General features: G+C 49.5%; 1 protein-coding gene across 6 annotated transcripts in view; it reads right to left on the bottom strand.

Moving 5' to 3' along the window:
- RPTOR (regulatory associated protein of MTOR complex 1) overlaps nt 1-20313 on the bottom strand; it is a 444673-nt gene that overhangs the window by 122380 nt on the left and 301980 nt on the right. For all 6 annotated transcript variants that reach the window (XM_064270591.1, XM_064270592.1, XM_064270594.1 and 3 more), the window contains one exon: nt 973-1048. In XM_064270591.1, the coding sequence (XP_064126661.1) occupies nt 973-1048 (76 nt within the window). The remainder of the gene's footprint in view (nt 1-972; nt 1049-20313) is intronic.

Consider the following 20313-nt stretch of genomic DNA (forward strand, 5'->3'; position numbering starts at 1 on the left):
ATTGTGTCAGAGAACAGAGGATTAGCCTTGAGGGCTAATGTAATGTGTTCTGCTGACTGGCTTGATGCCTGTTATCCTTTTTTTTCCTCCTGTTTCTCCCATTTGTAATGGAAATGTCTAGTTTATGCCTGTTCTGCCTTGTGTCTTTGGAAGCAGATAACTTGTACTCTAGATTTCACAGATGAAGAGGAATTCTTGGATTTTGGACTTGGAGTCAATTTAGGACTTTTGTGATGACATGAGGGGGTGAATGTGTCTTACATGTAGCAAGGACATGAATTATTGGGTGGCGTAGAATTCACCTGCAGGTGCCATGATTCACAGAAGACCCAGTCCATGCAGGATTGACTTGACTCATGGACACCTGTGACATGTGGCCTGGGGATTATGTGAGCCCTTCTTGGGCTTGGTGTCACCCGCAGGGTCTCCAGTCACGGGCTACTGTGTGACAAGGATAGAGTCACAGTCGTGGGGAATACACAGTTCACTGATTCAGACAGAAGACCAGAATACGAAACACTGGGCCACCACCCTTGGGGAGCAGGAAGGAGGTTTGCATTATGACAAGGAGATTTATGATAGCAACATTTACAGACAAAACATTTTTAAAAAGCACACTATTTCAAAATCTAACCTCCAAAAAACAACTTCCAAGTCACAGCAATCCCATGTGTGTCAGAGTAGAACAGTGCTCCACAGGGCTTTCAATGGCTGGTTTTTTGGAAGTAGGTCATCAGGCCTTCTTCTGAGGTGCCTCTGGGTGGCCTTGAACCTCCAACCTTTGGGTTTGTAGTTGAGCACTTAACTGTCCACCCAGGACTCCCAACCTCAAGCCCTGCTTATTCCAATCTTTTAAGCTTCTGGTTAACTGTGTCTGATGCTGCCAGAGGCCTGGATGCCCTACCCAGATGGCAGCTCTGCAGACCCAGGTGCCCCTACACTGAGCACTCATGATGCCCTGGGGGGACTCACCCGAAACGCTGTGCCTTCCTCAATAATCGTTGGCAGCTGAGAGAGACAAATGTCCACAGCGAGGTCCCAAGCTTGCCTGGGAAGAGAACACAGAGGAAACCACAATGTATTATTCACAGGCTTTATAGGGGGCTTCACAGAGCAAAGGAGACGTGTTCTTTCCCTTGGGCAGCTGAGGGTCTGGGCAGAGGCCACGGTACACTGGTCAGAGGGCAAAGGAGAGGGAGGAACACACATGTAAGATGCTCTGCAAGGCCGTCCAGGACTGATTTAGGTGGAGAGAGCGCCGAGGAGAGGCCGGGAGGGAGCACGGCAACCAGCTATTGCTAGCATTGGCTGCACTCTATAACCATTTCGTTTGTTTAGACTTTTTCTATTTAAACTAAAACAAGAAAAAAACCCTGGAAAAGTAAAGGAAATCCTCCTAGCTTCTAATGCACTTTAAAAAAAACCGAGATATTTTCTGACTCAAACTTGAGCATATTTAATACGACAGCCTGGCTTTTCAAATTGAGGAGTTGTGGCAATCTGTGGCAGTGGCCCAGAAAATGGCCGGCGTCACCAAAGAGGAATACATACTAGAACACCTGAGCTCACCAGGTACCTTTATCGGGAAAGGCAGCCAGTCCTGTTGGCCCAGAGAAAGGGGGTCTCACCTGTGGACAGCCCCCTCTTCTGGGGTCCCGGCACCTCATTGCCCCCAAGGGGTCTGGGTCTGTGGCCCCGGGAAGACCAGGTGTGTGTAGGCGGCCCGCACATACGTAAAAATGGTGCAGCAGCAACGTCATACCTCATATAACTTTACAGTCGGGGAGAATCACTATCAGCAGCATCAACCCAAGGCTGAGTCCTGCTTTTTACCAATTCTGACACCAGCCAGCCTCCCACCGCACTCTACTTCTCTGCTGGGTTTGATAATTTATTGCAGTGGCCACAGAGAACCCACAGGCCATACTCACAGTTGTGGTGTTTATTAGGGAAGTAACAGGTTACAACTCAGGATCAGAAACACTCAGGATATAGTTCTTTGATCAGGGCAGCTTCTTGGTCATGCTCACAGGCAGGCCTCTCTCTAGACTCTCGGCCTCTCAGGTCTCTTGGGCCAGCCCAGCCTCTGCCCTGCTCAGGCAAGTGTTACAAAGCTCTTTAGCTCCACTCATAAGTGCCCAGAGGCACCCAACTCTGCCAGTAAGCCTCAGCCCAAAGGCGCTCAGCTCTTTCACTCCATGAGTTGGCAAGCCTAGCATCGCCAAGTGCCTGGAGGCACCGCATTCTACCAGCAAGCCTCCTGACTGAAGGCACTCAAGCTTTCTGGCTCCATGGGCCGGGATGCCCACCTCACCGTCTGCGGCTGGTCTCCTGGTTCTGCTGCCTCTGCTGCTGCCAATTCTCTGCCGTTGCTTCTCGCCATCTCCAACGTTACCTCTCTGCCTCTCTGGGTCTAGGAGGTTCTCAGTGCAGGGACCCCAGGCTCAAAGGATGTGCTCTACTCCCAGCTCCTCTTTCTTGGTGGCAGTGAGGTCCCCACTTCCACCTCTGGGATGGCTCATTTTAAGCCTAGCAGAATGGCAAAACTGACTAGTCCCCTCGTTAGGGCTCCATACACCTTATTTGCATGGTCCCACCCCCCCACAAGGGTACCATGTATCTTATTTGTGTTATTAGCAAGCTATCTAATCCCCTTGGTGGGCCACAAGCACCTCATCTGCGTACCCCCCTTGATTTGGTGGGAGTTACAAGACCATGTCAAGAAAGGCCATATAAAAGTGGTGCATCTCACCGCAACACATCACCTGGACCCGTCCATTCGAGTACCAGATGGGTGGTCATAAAGGCAGTAGCTTCTCTTATAAGTGAAACTGGCCATCTTCATGATGGCAGCAGAGCCTGGGTCAGGCATTTCATCCATCTATAGTCTTACAACGCACCTTTAAATAGTGCAGGTATCTTTTGACAAGGCGCTCGCCTTGTCCAGGCCTGGAGCACACAGCTCTACACCTGCTGTTCCGCAGCCGCGCCTCCTCATTATTCCAGCTGCGCGCCTGCCTGACAGATCTAGTTTTTAAATAATTTTCCGGCTGAGGCATAGAAACCCGCTGCAGGATGATTTATGCTGCTTCATAAAACACACTCTCATAGAATTCTGGGGAATAGTGAGTTACAGCCCTGAGCATTCTAGCTGCTCTTATGTAAGTGTCTCTGGCAAGCGTCTAATCTCTCCCAGGTAGCTTCTACGCGGCCTGAAAGTACGACTGAGATGTGAGGAGCTTGGCTTGGGAGGCAGGTGAGCTGAGGTTCAGAGAGCACCTCCGTGTCTTCTCCTGAACATACTAACTTTGGGTCATTCTTTTCTTTTTCATAAACTTTTTATCTTGAACTACTTTTAGACTTACAGAAAGGTTACAAAATTAGTACGAAGAGCATCCACCTGTAATTTCTCGAGCCTCAGTTTCATTATTCGTATCGTGTTGATCAATATCTACTTTAAAGACTACGCGAGACCTTCACGAGAGAACGCCAGGACTGCAGTCGATAGGAGCTGCTGTTATTTTTAATAGGCTATCTTGTCACTTTGCAGTAACAAGAGCAGTACGTTAAGAAGTCTACTAGGGAAGTGATCACGGCAGAGAGGGGAGATGGAATGAGAAGTAGTATTTACGTAGTATAGGCAGCAAATGAGGAGCCCTGGTGGCGCAGTGGCTAAGTGCTCAGCTGCTAACCAAGAGGTCGGTGGTTCGAAACCACCAGCTGCTCCATGGGAGAAAGGTGTGGCAGTCTGCTTCCATAAAGATCTACAGCCTTGGAAACCCTATGGGGCAGTTCTACTTTGTCCTATAGGGTCGCTATGAGGCGGAATTGACCTGACGGCAGTGGGTTTGGATTTGGGTGCAATGATTAAGCACTCAGCTGTTAAGTGAAAGGTTGGTGGTTTGAATCCACGCAGTGGCTCTGCAGGAGAAAGACCTGGTTGATCTGCTCCTGTAAAGATTACAGCCTAGAAAACCCTACGGAGTCCATGTTATTTTTATTTACACCAATGGAGTGGTGCGTCAGGGTGTAAGGGGGCAGTAAAGGACGACAACAAGGACCACAACAAATGAACAATGTAAAAATCCAGGAAAAAGTAAATGTTTAGGGCGGACAGAAGGACTTACAGACCCTCTCCCACTACTCAGCGATATGAACTGTATGCCATTTCTCCAACCAGGCCCCTCTACGCACACACTCTTCCCCTGCCAGGATGATTAAGAGGTAATCAGGAGATAATCAAAACATCTTCAGAGCACAGGCAATGACTAGCTCCCATCCAAAACCAACCAAACCCAGTGCTGTCGAGTTGATTCTGACTCATACCAATCCTATAGGACAGAGTAGGACCGCCCCATAGAGTTTCCAAGGAGCGCCTGGCGGATTTGAACTGCTGACGCTTTGGTTAGTGGCCGCAGCACCTAACCACTACACCACCAGGGTTTCCACTAGCTCCCGTATGCTCAATAAATGCCCGGCTGCAGGCAGGTGGTTACCCAGCTACGCTGAGGGGGATATTTGCTCTTCGTTAAGACGGAAGCAGAGTCAATTATTGTGATTAAGCTCCATAAAGATTCCTTGGATTTAATAAAATAGGTAAGTTTTAATTTCAGGAGCTAGAAGGAGTGAGTATAAGTTGGGGACAGGGGACGGCATGGAGCAGGCAGGACAGGTCTTTGGGACAGCAGGTCCATGAGGATGACTCTAGGCCACAGCCGGTGCCCTTGGGACTGTGCCTTCTATGAAGCATACCGCCCCCTGCCCCTCCTAGCTCCCCATCAAGATCCCAAGGAAAGAAAAACCACGAAAAATGTCTCCTGCAGTTCTGCAAGGTCATGGCTGGGGTGTTCCCGTAAAGCACTAGAAGTGGGTGATAATGGAGAGGGATCTCTCTCAGCACATCCAGCCGACTCTTCTTTCGTTGTTGCTGCCATAGCTGCCGCCCAGTCAGCTCCTCCTCGTGGTGACCTTATGCACAACAAAATGAAATGCTGCCTGGTCCTGCGCCATTTACATGACCTCTGATACATTTGAGCTTATCGCTGTCACTTTGTGTCAATCCATCTCACTGAGGGTCCCCCTTTTTCCGCTGGTCTTCCACTCTACTAAACACGATGTCTGTTTCTAGCAGTTGATGGTATATCCAATATTCTTCACCAATACCACGGTTCGAAGGCATCAATTCTTCTTCTGTCTTCCTTTTTCATTGTCCAGCTTTCACAAGCACATGAGGAGACCGAAAATACAATGACTTGGGTCAGGTGCATCTTAGTCCTCAAGGTGACATCTTCGCTTTCTAGAACTTTAAGGAGGACTTCTGCAGCACATTCTTTAGCCTTTCCAAAACAGTAAAGCCACAAGCTCCTGCTGCAGCCCCCGGGAGCATGTGAAGAGTGGGACGGCATCATCTCGGGTTAGCATCCTGCTCCTGGAGGGCTGGCACTCCACCTGGTCAGCTTGCCTTGGGGGCTGGGCTCAAGAGGCCACCCCAGGTGTGGCCTTTGTGCCCAAGGGCTCAATATAGACCTCTGGAATGACATGAGCTTAGGTCATTAGGAGAAAGGCTAGAGTGGCTGCTCCGGGGCCAGGCTGGAGAGGCAGAGCTGTCCAAATGAAACAGAAAGAAATTCACACCTGAAGCTTTCAAGGTGCTAAGGATAGGAGGCAGAATAGAAAGCATGAGAGCACTGGAGACTGACTGAGAGACAATGGTGCCAGACGGTTAGTCTCACAGGAGCAAAGCTGCAGTGACCCGGGGCTGCTGGCGGCTCGGCTCACAGCAAGGCAGCGATGGAGAGTGGGGGCGGCTGCCTGAGCTTGTGCCCAGGGCGCTGGGCAGCCACACAACCTTCCGCGGCTGTGTGTTTGCTTTCTTCACAAAGGGAAAGGGTCAGAGCAGATGACCTCAGAGGTCCCATTAATGCTAACATTGTATGCCAGCCTTTGTAATGCCAGGAGATATATGCTCACTCTGTTGGGTGCTTTATCAGTTGATTACAGCTGGGTGCATTTTCTAGGATAAAGTCAAAATGGAGGCTTTATTTGGGATTCTCAGCTGAGGAAAAGTGGGGGAGCGAGTCCTCTGGACGCATGAGAGCAAGCGTGGAGGTGGGCTGTCGCTCCGGCACTGGCAGCAGGGTGGGCGGGAGCCGAGGCGGCATCTGGTTAGCGCTTCCCGCTGCCCGGGTGCGGCCTGTGAGCATGCCCCAAGCAGATCCAGGTGGGCGCAGAGCTGGGTGGGCTGAGACCATGCATCTGAGCGCTGGACTCCCCTGCTCACAGCGTGGAGCGGGGGCCCTTCTGGGTTGCTCCCTCTCAGATGAGTCACCACCTAGAACACACGCCAAGCAGAGCTGGGTTTTCAGGAACCAGACTTGGATGATGGAAGGCGCCCAAGAGTGGTGTGAGGCAAACCCTGAGGCGTGCAGGTCTCCATCTGCACCAATCAATCAGAGTTGGGCGCGTGGGCACAGACACACAGGTCATTACCGTGAGGAGCACGGGCTCAGGACGCTGGGACTAAAAGGGAAGGGGTACGGCTCAAGGGTGGCCCGGCATAAAAAATTCAACAGGGAACAGCTGAGTATTTCACCCTGAGCCACCCAACTGCAGCAGGGTAATGAACATGACTTTACGTTTTAACCTCCATTTCTGTCAGACTTTGTTCCCTTTCTTCCCCCGCTAAAACGTCAACCTCTCCATCACCACCCAGGGACTCCATAATGAGACTGCAAATGATTTATTCCGATGCGCTTTCCTTTCTACCCTTCCTGGGTGCTCCCTGGGGAGGCACCAACGCCAGGCTATTTATGAGGGGAGAGAAGGCGTTCCCAGCATCGTTTCAGAGTGTGCCATCACCAGGAGCGGCAGGGAGCTCCCTGAAGGCTCCAGGCATTCTCCCTGGCATGGCAGCCACGCTACACAGGGCAGAGCTGAAGCAGCCTCGGTACCCACCATGTCAGACCTCAGCTCAGCCCCTGCGCCCACCGTGTCAGGCCCGGGCCTCAGCTCAGACCCCATATCTACCATGTCAGACCTCAGCTCAGCCCCTGCATCCACTGTGTCAGAACTCAGCTCAGCCCCTGCACCCACCATGTCAGACCTCAGCTCAGCCCTCGCATCCACATCAGGCCTCAGCCGCAGCTGGCAAAACCTAATGACAGGTGAACATGTTTCACCTTTTGCTTCTTTTTGAGCATACTGTTCTCCACCTTTGCACTCGAGACCACCACTCTTCCCTCAACTCCCTTCCCCTCCCGGATTAAGGAAGGGAACAGCATCTGAGCTGGCACCTGCCACCGGGAGAGAGGCCACATTCTCTGCCTCCCCGGATGAGGCCAGACTAGGTACTGGGCTGGCAGGACGTCAGAGAGAATAAGACCTGCCACTGCCCAGCGCACCCTCAAAGGGCCTGGTCACCCTGACCTGCTCTTCCCACCATGGGGACCGGGCCTGTCGACACTGGGCAATCTGTCATGGGCCTGCAGACCTGCAGGAGGGTTGCAGCCAGGGCCCAACACTGGAGACGGCACAGCCTCCACCACCAGGAACCTGGCTCCTCGCACCACACCACATGCCACTGCCCTGGCTTCTGGCTCTCACCAAGACCGTTCTCGCCCCCAACAGCTTCCCACCCAGCAATCCTATGCCTCTGCTGAAAGACTCCAGGAGGATTCAGGGCCAGGCTCACTCACAAGCCCTGCACAGGCTCCAGAAGCCTGCTGCACCCCCTGTAGCGCACCCCTGGCCCCGCCCCTGCAGCCCCCTTCCCTGGCCCCGCTCCCTGCAGAGCTCCTTTGCCCCGGCTCTGCAGTGACCCTCCCTCACTGTGCCCGGCCCGGGTGCCTTGTTTCTGGCAAAACTGACACCCTCCTTCTCCCCCTCCCCCTTGGAGGCTCCCCTAGGACTCCGAGTCTTCGCACACAGCTCTCCAAGCCTGAAAGGCTTCCTCCACAGCATCCCGCCACCCCCCCTCCGCCATGCCGTGTTCCTCGTCAGGAAGCCGGCCTCCATTCTTGATGTCCTAGATGCTCTTTCCTATGACTTTCATCCCTGGACCAGGTCAATGCACACACCACAGGAGTCCTTCCCGGGCTGGGACCAACTCTGGGTGGCTGTGCATCCACAAACCTAGCCGGCCCACTGCAGGCACCTGGCCCTTCTCCTCATTCTCACCTCAGACGGATGGGGGTTGGGGGAGGGCAAGCAGGAGCAAGGGGCGCAGGGCACGTGCACACAGGCTCATGCACACTCCTACACACACACACACTCCTGCACACATACACACACAGAGATATACACATAAGCTCCTACGCACACACTCCTACACACACACGCAGATATACACATAGGCTCCTACACACACACACACCCATAAACACACAGATACACACATAGGCTCCTACATACACACACAGGCTCCTACACACACACACACACACACACAGATATACATATTAGCTCCTATACACACATACACACACACACACCGACTCCTACCCACACACAGACTTCTACAGACACACACACAAAAACACACACACACACACTTCTCAGCCTGGGCAAGGAACAACTCAATGTAGGCAGGCTAGTGAAGCAAGGTGGGAGCTCGTAGGCCCAGAGACAGAGGGCAGCAGACAGACCCAGTGCTGCCCACCTGCCCACTGCTCCTGCAACCTGCTCTAAGTGACTCTGTGAAAGGCTTGCTCCAGAGAACAGCTGTCCCCTCCAGATATGTAACTCCCTGGATCATCAGAGGACAGGTTTGCAGGGCACCCAGAGCACTGGTTGGTACTCAGGGAAACCGGTGTTGGAGATTTCCAAGTGGCGATGTGGAGGTAACCCAGGGAAGCAGGTCTGGTCTGAGGATTCCTGATGTTGTTGTTAGGTGCCTTTGAATTGGTTCCAGTTCATAGTAACCCTATGTACTACAGAACGAAACACTGCCCAGTTCTGAGCCATGCCCATAACCCTTGTTATGTCTGAGCCCATGATTGCAACCACTCTGTCAACCCATCTTGTTGAGGGTCTCCCTCTTTTCCGCTGACCCTGGACTTTACCAAGCATGATGTCCTTCTCCAGGGACTGATCCCTCCTGACAACACGCCCAGTAAGATGCAGCCTCACCATCCTTGCTACTAAGGAGCATTCTGGTTGTACTTCCTCTAAGATAGATTTGTTCATTCTTTTGGCAGTCCATGGTATATTCAATATTCTTTGACAACACCACAATTCAAAGGTGTCAGTTTGTCTTTGGTCTTCCTTGTTCACTGTCCAGCTTTTGCAGGCAGATGAGGCAGCTGAAAATACCATGGCTTGCGTCAGGCGCACCTTAGTCTTCAAGGTGACATCTTTGCTCTTCAACACTTTAAGGGGGTCCTTTGCAGCAGATTTACCCAATGCAATGCGTCTTTTGATTTCTTGACTGCTGCTTCCATGGCTGTTGATTGTGGATCCAAGTAAAATGAAATCCGTGACAACTTCAATCTTTTCTCCATTTATCATGATGTTGCTCATTGCTCCAGTTGTGAGGATTTTTGTTTTCTTTACGTTGAGGTGCAATCCATACTGAAGGCTGTGGTCTCTGATCTTTATCAGTAGGTGCTTCAAATCCTCATCACTTTCAGCAAGCAAGGTTGTGTCATCTGCATAATGCAGGTTGTTAATGAGTCTTCCTCCAACCCTGATGCCCCGTTCTTCATATAGTCCAGCTTCTCGTATTATTTGCTCGACATACAGATTGAGTAGGTACGGTGAGAGAATATAACCCTGACGCACACCTTTCCTGACTTTAAACCAATCAGTATCCCCTTGTTCTGTCTGAACTGCCTCTTGATCTATGTAAAGGTTCCTCACGAGCACAATTAAGTGTTCTGGAATTCCCATTCTTCACAATGTTATCCATAATTTGTTATGATCCACACAGTAGAGTGCCTTTGCATAGTCAATAAAACACAGGTAAACATCCTTCTGGTATTCTTTGCTTGCAGCCAGGAGGATCCATCAGATATCAGCAATGATATCCCAGGTTTCACGTCCTCTTCCGAATCAGCCTGAATTTCTGGCAGTTCCCTGTCGATATACTGCTGCAGCCATTTTTGAATGATCTTCAGCAAAATTTTACTTGTGTGTGATATTAATGATACACCCAGAGACATAATGATATTGTTCGATAATTTCCACATTTGGTTGGATCACCTTTCTTGGGAATAGGCATAAATATGGATCTCTTCCAGATGGTTGGCCAGGTAGCTGTCTTCCAAATTTCTTGGCATAGATGAGTGAGCACTTCAGCAGTGCATCTGTTTGTTGAAACATCTCAATTGATATTCCGTCAATTCCTGGAGCCTTGTTTTTCACCAATGCCTTCAGTGCAGCTTGGACTTCTTCCTTCAGTACTGTAGGTTCCTGATCATATGCTACCTCTTGAAATGGCTGAATGTTGACTAATTCTTTTTGGTATGACTCTGTGTATTTCTTTCATCTTTTTAAAATAATTTTTATTGTGTTTTAAGTGAAAGTTTACCAATCAAGTCAGTCTCTCACACAAAAACCCATATACACCTTGCTACATACTCCCAATTACTCTCTCCCTAATGAGACAGCCTGCTCTCTCCCTTCACTCTCTCTTTGTGTGTCCTTTTCGCTAGCTTCTAACCCCCTCCACCCTCTCATCTCCCCTCCAGGCAGGAGATTCCAACATAGTCTCAAGTGTCCACCTGATCCAAGAAGCTCACTCCTCACCAGCATCCCTCTCCAACCCATTGTCCAGTCCAATCTATGTCTGAAGAGTTGGCTTCGGGAATGGCTCCTGTCATGGGGAAACAGAAGGTCTGGGGACCATGACCACCGGGGTCCTTCCAGTGTCAGTCAGACCATTAAGTCTAGTCTTATGAGAATTATCCCACTGCTCTCCTGCTCCCTCAGGGGTTCTCTGTTGTGTTCCCTGTAAGGGCAGTCATTGGTTGTAGCCGGGCACCATCTAGTTCTTCTTTCATCTTCTTTTGATGCTTCCTGCATCATTAATATTTTCCCACAGAATCCTTCGGTATTGCAACTCGAAGTTTGAATTTTTCTTCAGTTCTTTCAGCTTGAGAAATGCCAAGGGTGTTCTTCATTTTTTATTTTCTATCTCCAGCTCTTTGCGCATGTCATTATAATATTTTACCTTGTCTTCTTGAGCTGCCCTTTTGAAATCTTTTGTTCAGTTCTTTTACTTCATCGTTTCTTCCTCTCACTTTAGCTACTAGACGTTCAAGGCCAACTTTTAGCGTCTCTTCTGACATTCACTGTGGTCTTTTCTTTCCTTCCTGTCTTTTTAATGACCTCTTGCTTTCTTCACGTATGATGTCCTTGAAGTTATTCCACAACTTGTCTGGTCTTTGGTCATTAGTGTTCAACGCAACAAATTTTATTCTTGGGATGGTCGCTAAATTCAGATGCGATACACTCAAGGTCGTACTTTGGCTCTTGTGGACTTGTTCTAATTTTCTCCAGTTTCAACTTGAACTTGCATAGGAGCAACTGATGATCTGTTCCACAGTTGGCCCCTGGCCTTGTTCTGACTGATGATGTTGAGCTTTTCCATCGCCTCTTTCCACAGATGTAGTCAATTTGATTCCTGCGTATTCCACCTGGTGAGGTCCAGGTGTATAGTTGCTGTTTATGTTGGTGAAAAAGGTATTTACAATGAGGAAGTCATTGGTCTTGCAAAATTCTATCATGTGATCTCTGGCATCGTTTCTATCACCAAGGCCATATTTTCCAACTACTGATCCTTCTTCTTTGTTTCCAACTTTAGAATTCCAATCACTAGTAATTATCAATGCATCCTGACTGAATGTTTGATCAATTTCAGACTGCAAAAGCTGGTAAAAACTTCAATTTCTTCATCTTTAGCTTTAGTAGTTGGTGCGTAAATTTGAATAATAGTTGTATTGACTGGTCTTCCTCATAGGCATATGGATATTATCCTATCACTGACGGTGTCGTACTTCAGGATGAATGCAACATCATTCCTCTTCAAGCTGTCATTCTTGGCATAGTAGGCCGTATGACTGTCCAATTCAAAACGACCAATACTAGTCCATTTCAGCTCACTAATGCCTAAAAAACTAATGATGTTTATGCGTTCCATTTCATTTTTGACAATTTCCGATTTTCCTAGACTCATACTTTGTATATTCCACGTTCCAATTATTAATGGATGTTTGCAGCTGTTTCTTCTCATTTTGAATTGTGCCACATGATTGTCAAGGTCCCAAAAGCTTGACTCCATCCATGTCATTAAGGTTAACTCTACTTTGAGGAGGCAACTCTTGCCCAGTCGTCTTTTGAGTGCCTTTCAACCTGGGGGGCTCATCTTCTGGCACTGTATCAGACAATGTTCTGCTGTTATTCATGAGGTTTTCACTGGCTAATTCTTTTCAGAAACAGACTGCTGGGTCCTTTTTCTTAATCTTAGTCTAGAAGCTCAGCTGAAACCTGTCTGCAATGGGTGACCCTGCCACTATTTGAATACCGGTGGCATAGCTTCCAGCATCACAGCAACACGGAAGTCCCCACAGTATGACAAACTGACAGACATGTGGGGGTGTGGGGATTCCTGATGCTGGCCAGCAAACTCTGGTTTCTTTGGTCATAGGGGCCCATGGGCTGGGCTTGGGCAGGGCAGGTGATGGAAGCCCACCTCTGTTGTGGGTGTGGGGGGCAGAGAGGAGAACATCACTGCACACAGGCTAGGGGCTGCTCTAAAACAGTGTCTCTTGACTGGTCCCAGCTCCTTGAGGCAGAGGCTGTGGGGTCTGCTTGGGGCCAGGTACCCAGTACCCAACCCTCAATAAATCAACCAAAAACAAAACCCAAACCTGTTACCGTCAAGTCGAGTCCGACTCATAGTGACCCTATAGGACAGAATAGAAGTGCTCCACAGGGTTTCCAAGGAACGCCTGGTAGATTCGAACTGCTGACCTTTTGGTTAGCAGCCAAACTCTTAACCACTAAGCCACCAGGGTTTCCATCCTCAATAAATATCCAGCGTTATTTAATGCTTTCTAGGATAGCTTCTTGTGTTCTTTACAAGGCCTACAAAGCCCAGTGCCTTGTACACAGCGGTGTGCAACTATTTGTTAAATTAAACCCTCCCTGCAACTTAGTATTTTAATAGTGATAATTCCCTTTGGTGTATGTGTCAAATATAGCATGAAATCCAATTGTAAATACTTTTCAACTTGGGATTTTAATGAGCGCTTACCACATTACCCTAAAGCTATCAAATGACATCAAGTCCAGGCACTAAACCCTAGGGAGCTCTATGAGCTCCACATGTCATGGAAAGAGGCGCTCTCTTATTTCTTCTGCTTGTCTTCAGTTTTGTTTCTCTAGGAATTCATCCATTTCTTCTAGGTTTGCAAATTTGTTAGAGTACAATTTTTTTTTGTAATAATCTGATATGATTCTTTTAATTGCAGTTGGGTCTGTTGTGATATGGCCTATCTCGTCTCTTATTCGGGTTATTTGTTTCCTTTCCTGTATTTCTTTAGTCAGTCTGGCCAATGGTTTATCAATTTTGTTAATTTTTTCAAAGAACCAGCTTTTGACTTTGTTAATTCTTTCAATTGTTTTTCTGTTCTCTATTTCATTTCGTTCAGCTCTAATTTTTATTATTTGTTTTCTTCTGCTGCCTGAGGGATTCTTTTGTTGCTCGCTTTCTATTTGTTCAAGTTGTAGGGACAATTCTCTGATTTTGGCTCTTTCTTCTTTTTGTATGTGTGCATTTATCGATATAAATTGACCTCTGAGCACTGCTTTTGCTGTGTCCCAGAGGTTTTGATAGGAAGTGTTTTCATTCTCGTTGCATTCTATGAATTTTTTTATTCCCTCCTTAATGTCTTCTATAACCCAGTCTTTTTCGAGCAGGGTATCGTTCAGTTTCCAAGTATTTGATTTCTTTTCCCTGATTTTTCTGTTATTGATTTCCACTTTTATGGCCTTGTGGTCTGAGAAGATGCTTTGTAATATTTCGATGTTTTAGATTCTGCAAAGGTTTGTTTTATGACCTAATATGTGATCTATTCTAGAGAATGTTCCATGTGCACTAGAAAAAAAAGTATATTTTGCAGCTGTTGGGTGGAGTGTTCTGTATAGGTCTGTGAGGTCAAGTTGGTTGATTGTAGCAATTTGGTCTTCCGTGTCTCTATTGAGCTTCTTACCGGAAGTCCTATCCTTCTCCAAAAGTGGTGTGTTGAAGTCTCCTACTATAATTGTGGAGGTGTCTATCTCACCTTTCAGTTCTGTTAAAGTTTGTTTTGTGTATCTTGGAGCCCTGTCACTGGGTGCATAAATATTTAATATGGTTATATCTTCCTGGTCAATTGTCCCTTTAATCATTATGTAGTGCCCTTCTTTATCCTTTGTGGTGGATTTAATGCTGAAGTCTATTTTGTCAGAAATTAATATTGCTACTCCTGCTCTTTTGATTGTTGTTTGCTTGAAAAAATTTTTTCCATCCTTTGGGTTTTGGTTTGTTTGTGTCTCTAAGTCTAAGGTGTGTCTCTTGTAGGCACCATATAGACGGATCGAGTTTCTTTATCCAGTCGAAGACTCTGTCTCTTTACTGGTGCATTTAGTCCATTTACATTCAGTGTAATTATAGATAAGAATGTGTTTAGTGCTGTCATTTTGTTGCCTTTTTGTGTGTGTTGTTGACAATTTCATTTTTCCACTTACTTTTTTGTGCTGAGACGTTTTTCTTTGTAAATTGTGTGTTCCTCATTTTCATAGTAGTCAAATTTGTTTGCTGAGTCGTTATGTTTTTCTTGGTTTTTGAGTTATGGAATTGTTAGACCTCTTTGTGGTTGTCTTCAGTTTTGTATTTATGACGAATAATGTCTTCATCATGACTTGATTTTTAAAAATAGCTCTTAGTGTTTCAAAGGCTTAGAAAACCTATATGTGGACTTTTAATTACAAAGGTAATATCTACCAATTTTTACAATAGAGAAGGAGTCCTGGTGGTATAGTGGTTAAGCACTGGGGTGCTAACCAAAAGGTGGGCGGTTTGAACCCACCAGCTGCTCTGCAGGAGATAGATCTGGTAATCTGTTTCCGTAAAGATTACAGTCTGGGAAATCCTATAGGGCAGTTCTACTCTGTCCTATAGGTTTGCTATGAGTTGGAATCAACTCAACGGCAGTGGGTTTGGTTGTTTTGGTTTTTATAATGGAAAGCGACCGCAGCAATTCCATTGCCCTGGCAAGAGCACCACCACCATTTTGTTCTCATTCTCCCTGTCTTCTTTCTACCCGATACACAGCAGGCACTTGTGGATACTTACAATGACTTGTCTGCTTCTAACAACCACAACTTTGCCTCAATAAAGACAAGGCAGGTCATTTTTTAGGTTCCACTGTTTCCTCTCTCTCTCCCCTTACCCAGTACACTCTGTTTGCCCAGTGGCCCCACTGCCTTCCCAGCTGATGTTCTGCCTTGAGAACATCAAATGAGCACTTGGAGCTGCTTCTGGGATCGCCTGCAAGATGCTCCTTACAGCAGGGAGACTCTTATGGCTCGTGGTTCCATGACCCTATCTCCTGGTGGGACTCCTCCCCTGAGTGTGGGCAGGGCTGTGACTTGGCTGTAACCAACAAAACATCACAGAGTGACAAGCTGTGCGTGATGGGCGTATGTAATTATGTGGTCACATTTCACAGGACTGTGGCACCCCCTTGCTGCAGTCTCTAGCTTCCTTGCTGGTTCTGAGGAAGTAGGAGGCCATGTTGCGGGGTCTGCATGGCAAGGGCCTATGGATGGCCTTGTACTTGGTAAGATCCTGAGCAGACGACCCAGCCCAGCTGTGCCCAGACTCCTGACTCACGGTAATCACAGCCAAAATGTACATTAGTTTAAGCCAGTAAGTGTGTCATAATATTGTCACTTGGCAATAGATAATAAATTGCTGTTGTTAGGTGCCCTCGAGTCAATTTTTGACTCACAGTGACTCCGAGTGACGGAGTAGAATTGTATCATAAGGATTATTAGGCTGTAATCTTTACAGGGGCAGATCACCAGGTCTTTCTCCCATGGGGCCACCGGGTGGGTTTGAACCACCAACCTTTCAATTAGTAGCTGAGCACTTACCCATTACACCATGAAGGATCCTTAGATAATGAATAATAATAATAAAAAAACCAAACCTGCTGCTGTTGAGTCGATTTCGACTCTTAGTGACCCTACAGGACAGAGCAGAACTGCCCCACAGGGTTTCCAAGGTTATAATTTTTACAGAAGCAAATCACCACGTCTTTCTCCCCAAGGAGCTGCTCGTAGGTTCAAACCGCCGTTCTTTTGGTTAGCAGCTGAGTGTTTAAGCACTGCACCACCAAGGCTCCTTTAGATAATGAATGTACTTCCTAATTCTTTTTCAGATGCAGGATTTCCATTTTCACCTTGTGATGCTTGGAGGGATTTCTTAACTATAGCAACTTGTCCACCAGAAAAAAACCAAAAGGTTTTCTTTTTCTCACAATGTGTACTTAATTAGAAAATTAGATTTTTCTTTCTTTCAGCATACAATCCGTTTCATTTTAGCACACTTCCCCCCTGGGCTCTCAAACTCACTGTTCTTTTACTAAATCCAAGTTTACTGTGAGTTATCTGCACTTTAAGTACTCATTTCTACAAGGTGGAGTAACTAGCAAAATGGCTTCTTTGCTTCCAGGTAGACTGCCAGAAGAGTATGCAAGAGATATACTTGGGATTTGAGTTTAAAAAAAAGGAAAAAAATCCAAAGCACATAATGTTCCTTTGGCCACGTGGTGATAAAAAAACAAAATCCTAAAAAACCCCAAAACAGTCTGTACAGAGTAAAGATGTGTTCCAGCCTCAGCAGACAGGCCACAGCGTGGCCACCTCCTCAGCCAGCGCAGTAGCCACAGGTCTGTCCCCTGGACCCCAGGTGCCTGGTGTCAGCCGCACAGGCTCAGCCAGTGGAGTAGCCACAGATCTGTCCCCTGGACCCCAGGTGCCTGGTGTCAGCCGCACAGGCTCAGCCAGTGCAGTAGCCACAGGTGTGTCCCCTGGACCCCAGGTGCCTGGTGTCAGCCGCACGGGCTCAGCCAGCGGAGTAGCCACAGGTCTGTCCCCTGGACCCCAGGTGCCTGGTGTCAGCCGCACGGGCTCAGCCAGCGCAGTAGTCACAGATCTGTCCCCTGGACCCCAGGTGCCTGGTGTCAGCCGCACGGGCTCAGCCAGTGGAGTAGCCACAGGTCTGTCCCCTGGACCCCAGGTGCCTGGTGTCAGCCGCACAGGCTCAGCCAGTGGAGTAGCCACAGATCTGTCCCCTGGACCCCAGGTGCCTGGTGTCAGCCGCACAGGCTCAGCCAGTGCAGTAGCCACAGATCTGTCCCCTGGACCCCAGGTGCCTGGTGTCAGCCGCACAGGCTCAGCCAGTGGAGTAGCCACAGGTCTGTCCCCTGGACCCCAGGTGCCTGGTGTCAGCCGCACAGGCTCAGCCAGTGCAGTAGCCACAGATCTGTCCCCTGGACCCCAGGTGCCTGGCGTCAGCCGCACAGGCTCAGCCAGCGCAGTAGCCACAGGTCTGTCCCCTGGACCCCAGGTGCCTGGTGTCAGCCGCACAGGCTCAGCCAGTGGAGTAGCCACAGATCTGTCCCCTGGACCCAGGACGCCTGGCGTCAGCCGCATAGGCTCGGCCAGCGCAGTAGCCACAGGTCTGTCCCCTGGACCCCAGGTGCCTGGTGTCAGCCGCACAGGCTCAGCCAGTGGAGTAGCCACAGGTCTGTCCCCTAGACCCCAGGTGCCTGGTGTCAGCCGCACAGGCTCAGCCAGCGCAGTAGCCACAGGTCTGTCCCCTGGACCCCAGGTGCCTGGTGTCAGCCGCACAGGCTCAGCCAGTGGAGTAGCCACAGATCTGTCCCCTGGACCCCAGGTGCCTGGTGTCAGCTGCACAGGCTCAGCCAGTGGAGTAGCCACAGATCTGTCCCCTGGACCCCAGGTGCCTGGTGTCAGCCGCACAGGCTCAGCCAGTGGAGTAGCCACAGGTCTGTCCCCTGGACCCAGGACGCCTGGCGTCAGCCGCATAGGCTCGGCCAGCGCAGTAGCCACAGGTCTGTCCCTCGGACCCACAGCGCCTGGTGTAAGCTGTGTAGGCTTGACTAGTGCAGTAGCCACAGTCTGCCCCCCTGGACCCAGGGTGCCTGGCCGGACCTCCTGCCCATCTCTACCGTTGAACCATCACTTAGTATTTATGCTTTCCCTCCCCTTGGCTTACTTCATTTTAAATATTTCAAACACCTTCGCCTGAGATGTCTATCAAACGAAATGATGAGAAAACAATAAAGTCCAACAAATGAATTCATGCACTGGGAGGCAGACGGGCTGGAGAGGAGGAGGTCTTGCTCCTTCCCACTCTCTGCTGGGGCTGGAAACCCCTTTCCCCTGACAATCACAGGATGGGCGTCCTTCAGCTCAGCTGAGAACAACGGGAATGCTGTTTTTACGACTGGGATTTCTGAAGACACAGGCCAGGACCAGAACTCCCCTCCATGAAGCATGAGCATGCGGTAGTCTGAAGGGTCAGGGAACTGAAGCTCCAGTGGGGAGGGGCCTGCACAGCAGGGGCGGGGCAGTGGCTGCTTCATTCTGAGCCAACCCTGTAGCTGCCCCAGTAGACCTGAGCAGGGGCTGGTGACAAGCTCTGCAAAACCAACTGGGGAGAGACTCACTCTTCTGGAAGAAGAGGGGAAATGTGTTCTGGCAAACAGGGTGGATGGGAGCCAATGAAGAGAACACCATGAGAGAACTTCTGCTTCTAATCTCCGCCGATCTGCCATCGCCATGACAGGGACGGGGCAGTGGCGCCCCACGCAGGCTGTGCGGAAGCTCTCTGCAGCGAGGCCGGCCAAGATGCTGGTGAGGGGTGTGCAGCCAGGTCCCTTGGGATGGGGCTTCCTTCAGTTGCTTGTGGCGGGCAGCCCCTGTGGGTGGCCTGAGTCTGGGGCCTGACTGACAATAGGGGATGACAGCTGGCTCTTGCCTTAACGGGGTCGGCTCTGAGGGTCACCCCAGCTCCAGATTTTCCTGAGGCAAGGCTGGCTGAGGTGAGCCCTGGAGGCTGCATCACGGCTTGGCCTTCTCCCTGCCCATCTGGGTGGGTCCCCAGGGCTCTCCCCCGCCACCCAGACCCTGCCCTCCATTTCAGGGTACACCCCGCCACCCTGACAGCACCCTTCATCTCAGGGTGCCCCACCCCCCCCTCCATTTCAGGGTTCCTGCTACCCCAACTCCACTTCCATCTTGGGGTCCCGCATCACCCCAACCCCACCCTCCATCTCGGGGTCCCCCGGCACCCTGACCCCACCCTCCATCTTGGGGTCCCCCCACTACTCCGACCTCACCCTCCATCTTACAGTCTGCCTCCTGCAGCCCGACCCACAATGGCTGCCGTTTGCCTGAAAGGACAAGGGAGGGCATGGAACCAGATGGTGCTGTGCAGGACGGAGGGCAATGAGCTGACCCATGAATGACACTCAAGTCTTCTCGGGGTCTGTGTCAGCCCACAACCTCCTGGTGTGCCCCAGAAAGTTGGAAAAGACACTCATGATGGCTGAGAGCAATTCCACATCCCTGGAACACTCACATGGCCCTTTCTCCTTGTTTCCCCGGCGCTTAAGCAGCCCTGATGGCGCAGTGGTTAAGCGCTTGGCTGCTAATTGAAGGATAAGGGGTTCAAACCCATCAGCAGCTCCGAGGGAGAAAGACGTGGCAGTCTGCTTCCATAAAGAGGTACAGCCTTGGAAACCCTATGGGGCAGCTCCACTCTGTCCTATAGGGTTGCCATGAATTGGAGTTGACTTGATGCACCCCAAAACAACAAGCTGGCCTTGTGGATTGCCACGCTAATGGCTGTTCCTCAGGCACAACAAATAAACACAAGTAAGGAAGTACTTCATGAGACTGCTGGGAGGCCCATTCTCAGGATAAAAAACCCAGCTGCCGTCGAGTTGACTGACTCACAGCAACTCAGTGTGTGTCAGAGTAGAACTGTGCTCCATAGGGTTTTCAACGGCTGATTTCCTGGAAGTAGATCGCCAGGCTTTACTTCCATGGACCGGAACCTCCAACCTTTCAGATGGCAGTTGAGTGTGTTTACCAGTGTTAACCCAGGGAACCCAGTTCTCAGGAAGGGCCATATTCCCAGGCTTCTGGGCCAGCACGGAAAGACAGCAATCACAGACAGGCAGGTTATGACAAGCTTCTGTATGTCTGAACTTGGGACCTCACACAGAGCAGCACTCA

Source organism: Loxodonta africana, chromosome 18 (genome assembly GCF_030014295.1).
Source record: "Loxodonta africana isolate mLoxAfr1 chromosome 18, mLoxAfr1.hap2, whole genome shotgun sequence".
Classification (NCBI taxonomy): Eukaryota; Metazoa; Chordata; class Mammalia; order Proboscidea; family Elephantidae; genus Loxodonta; species Loxodonta africana.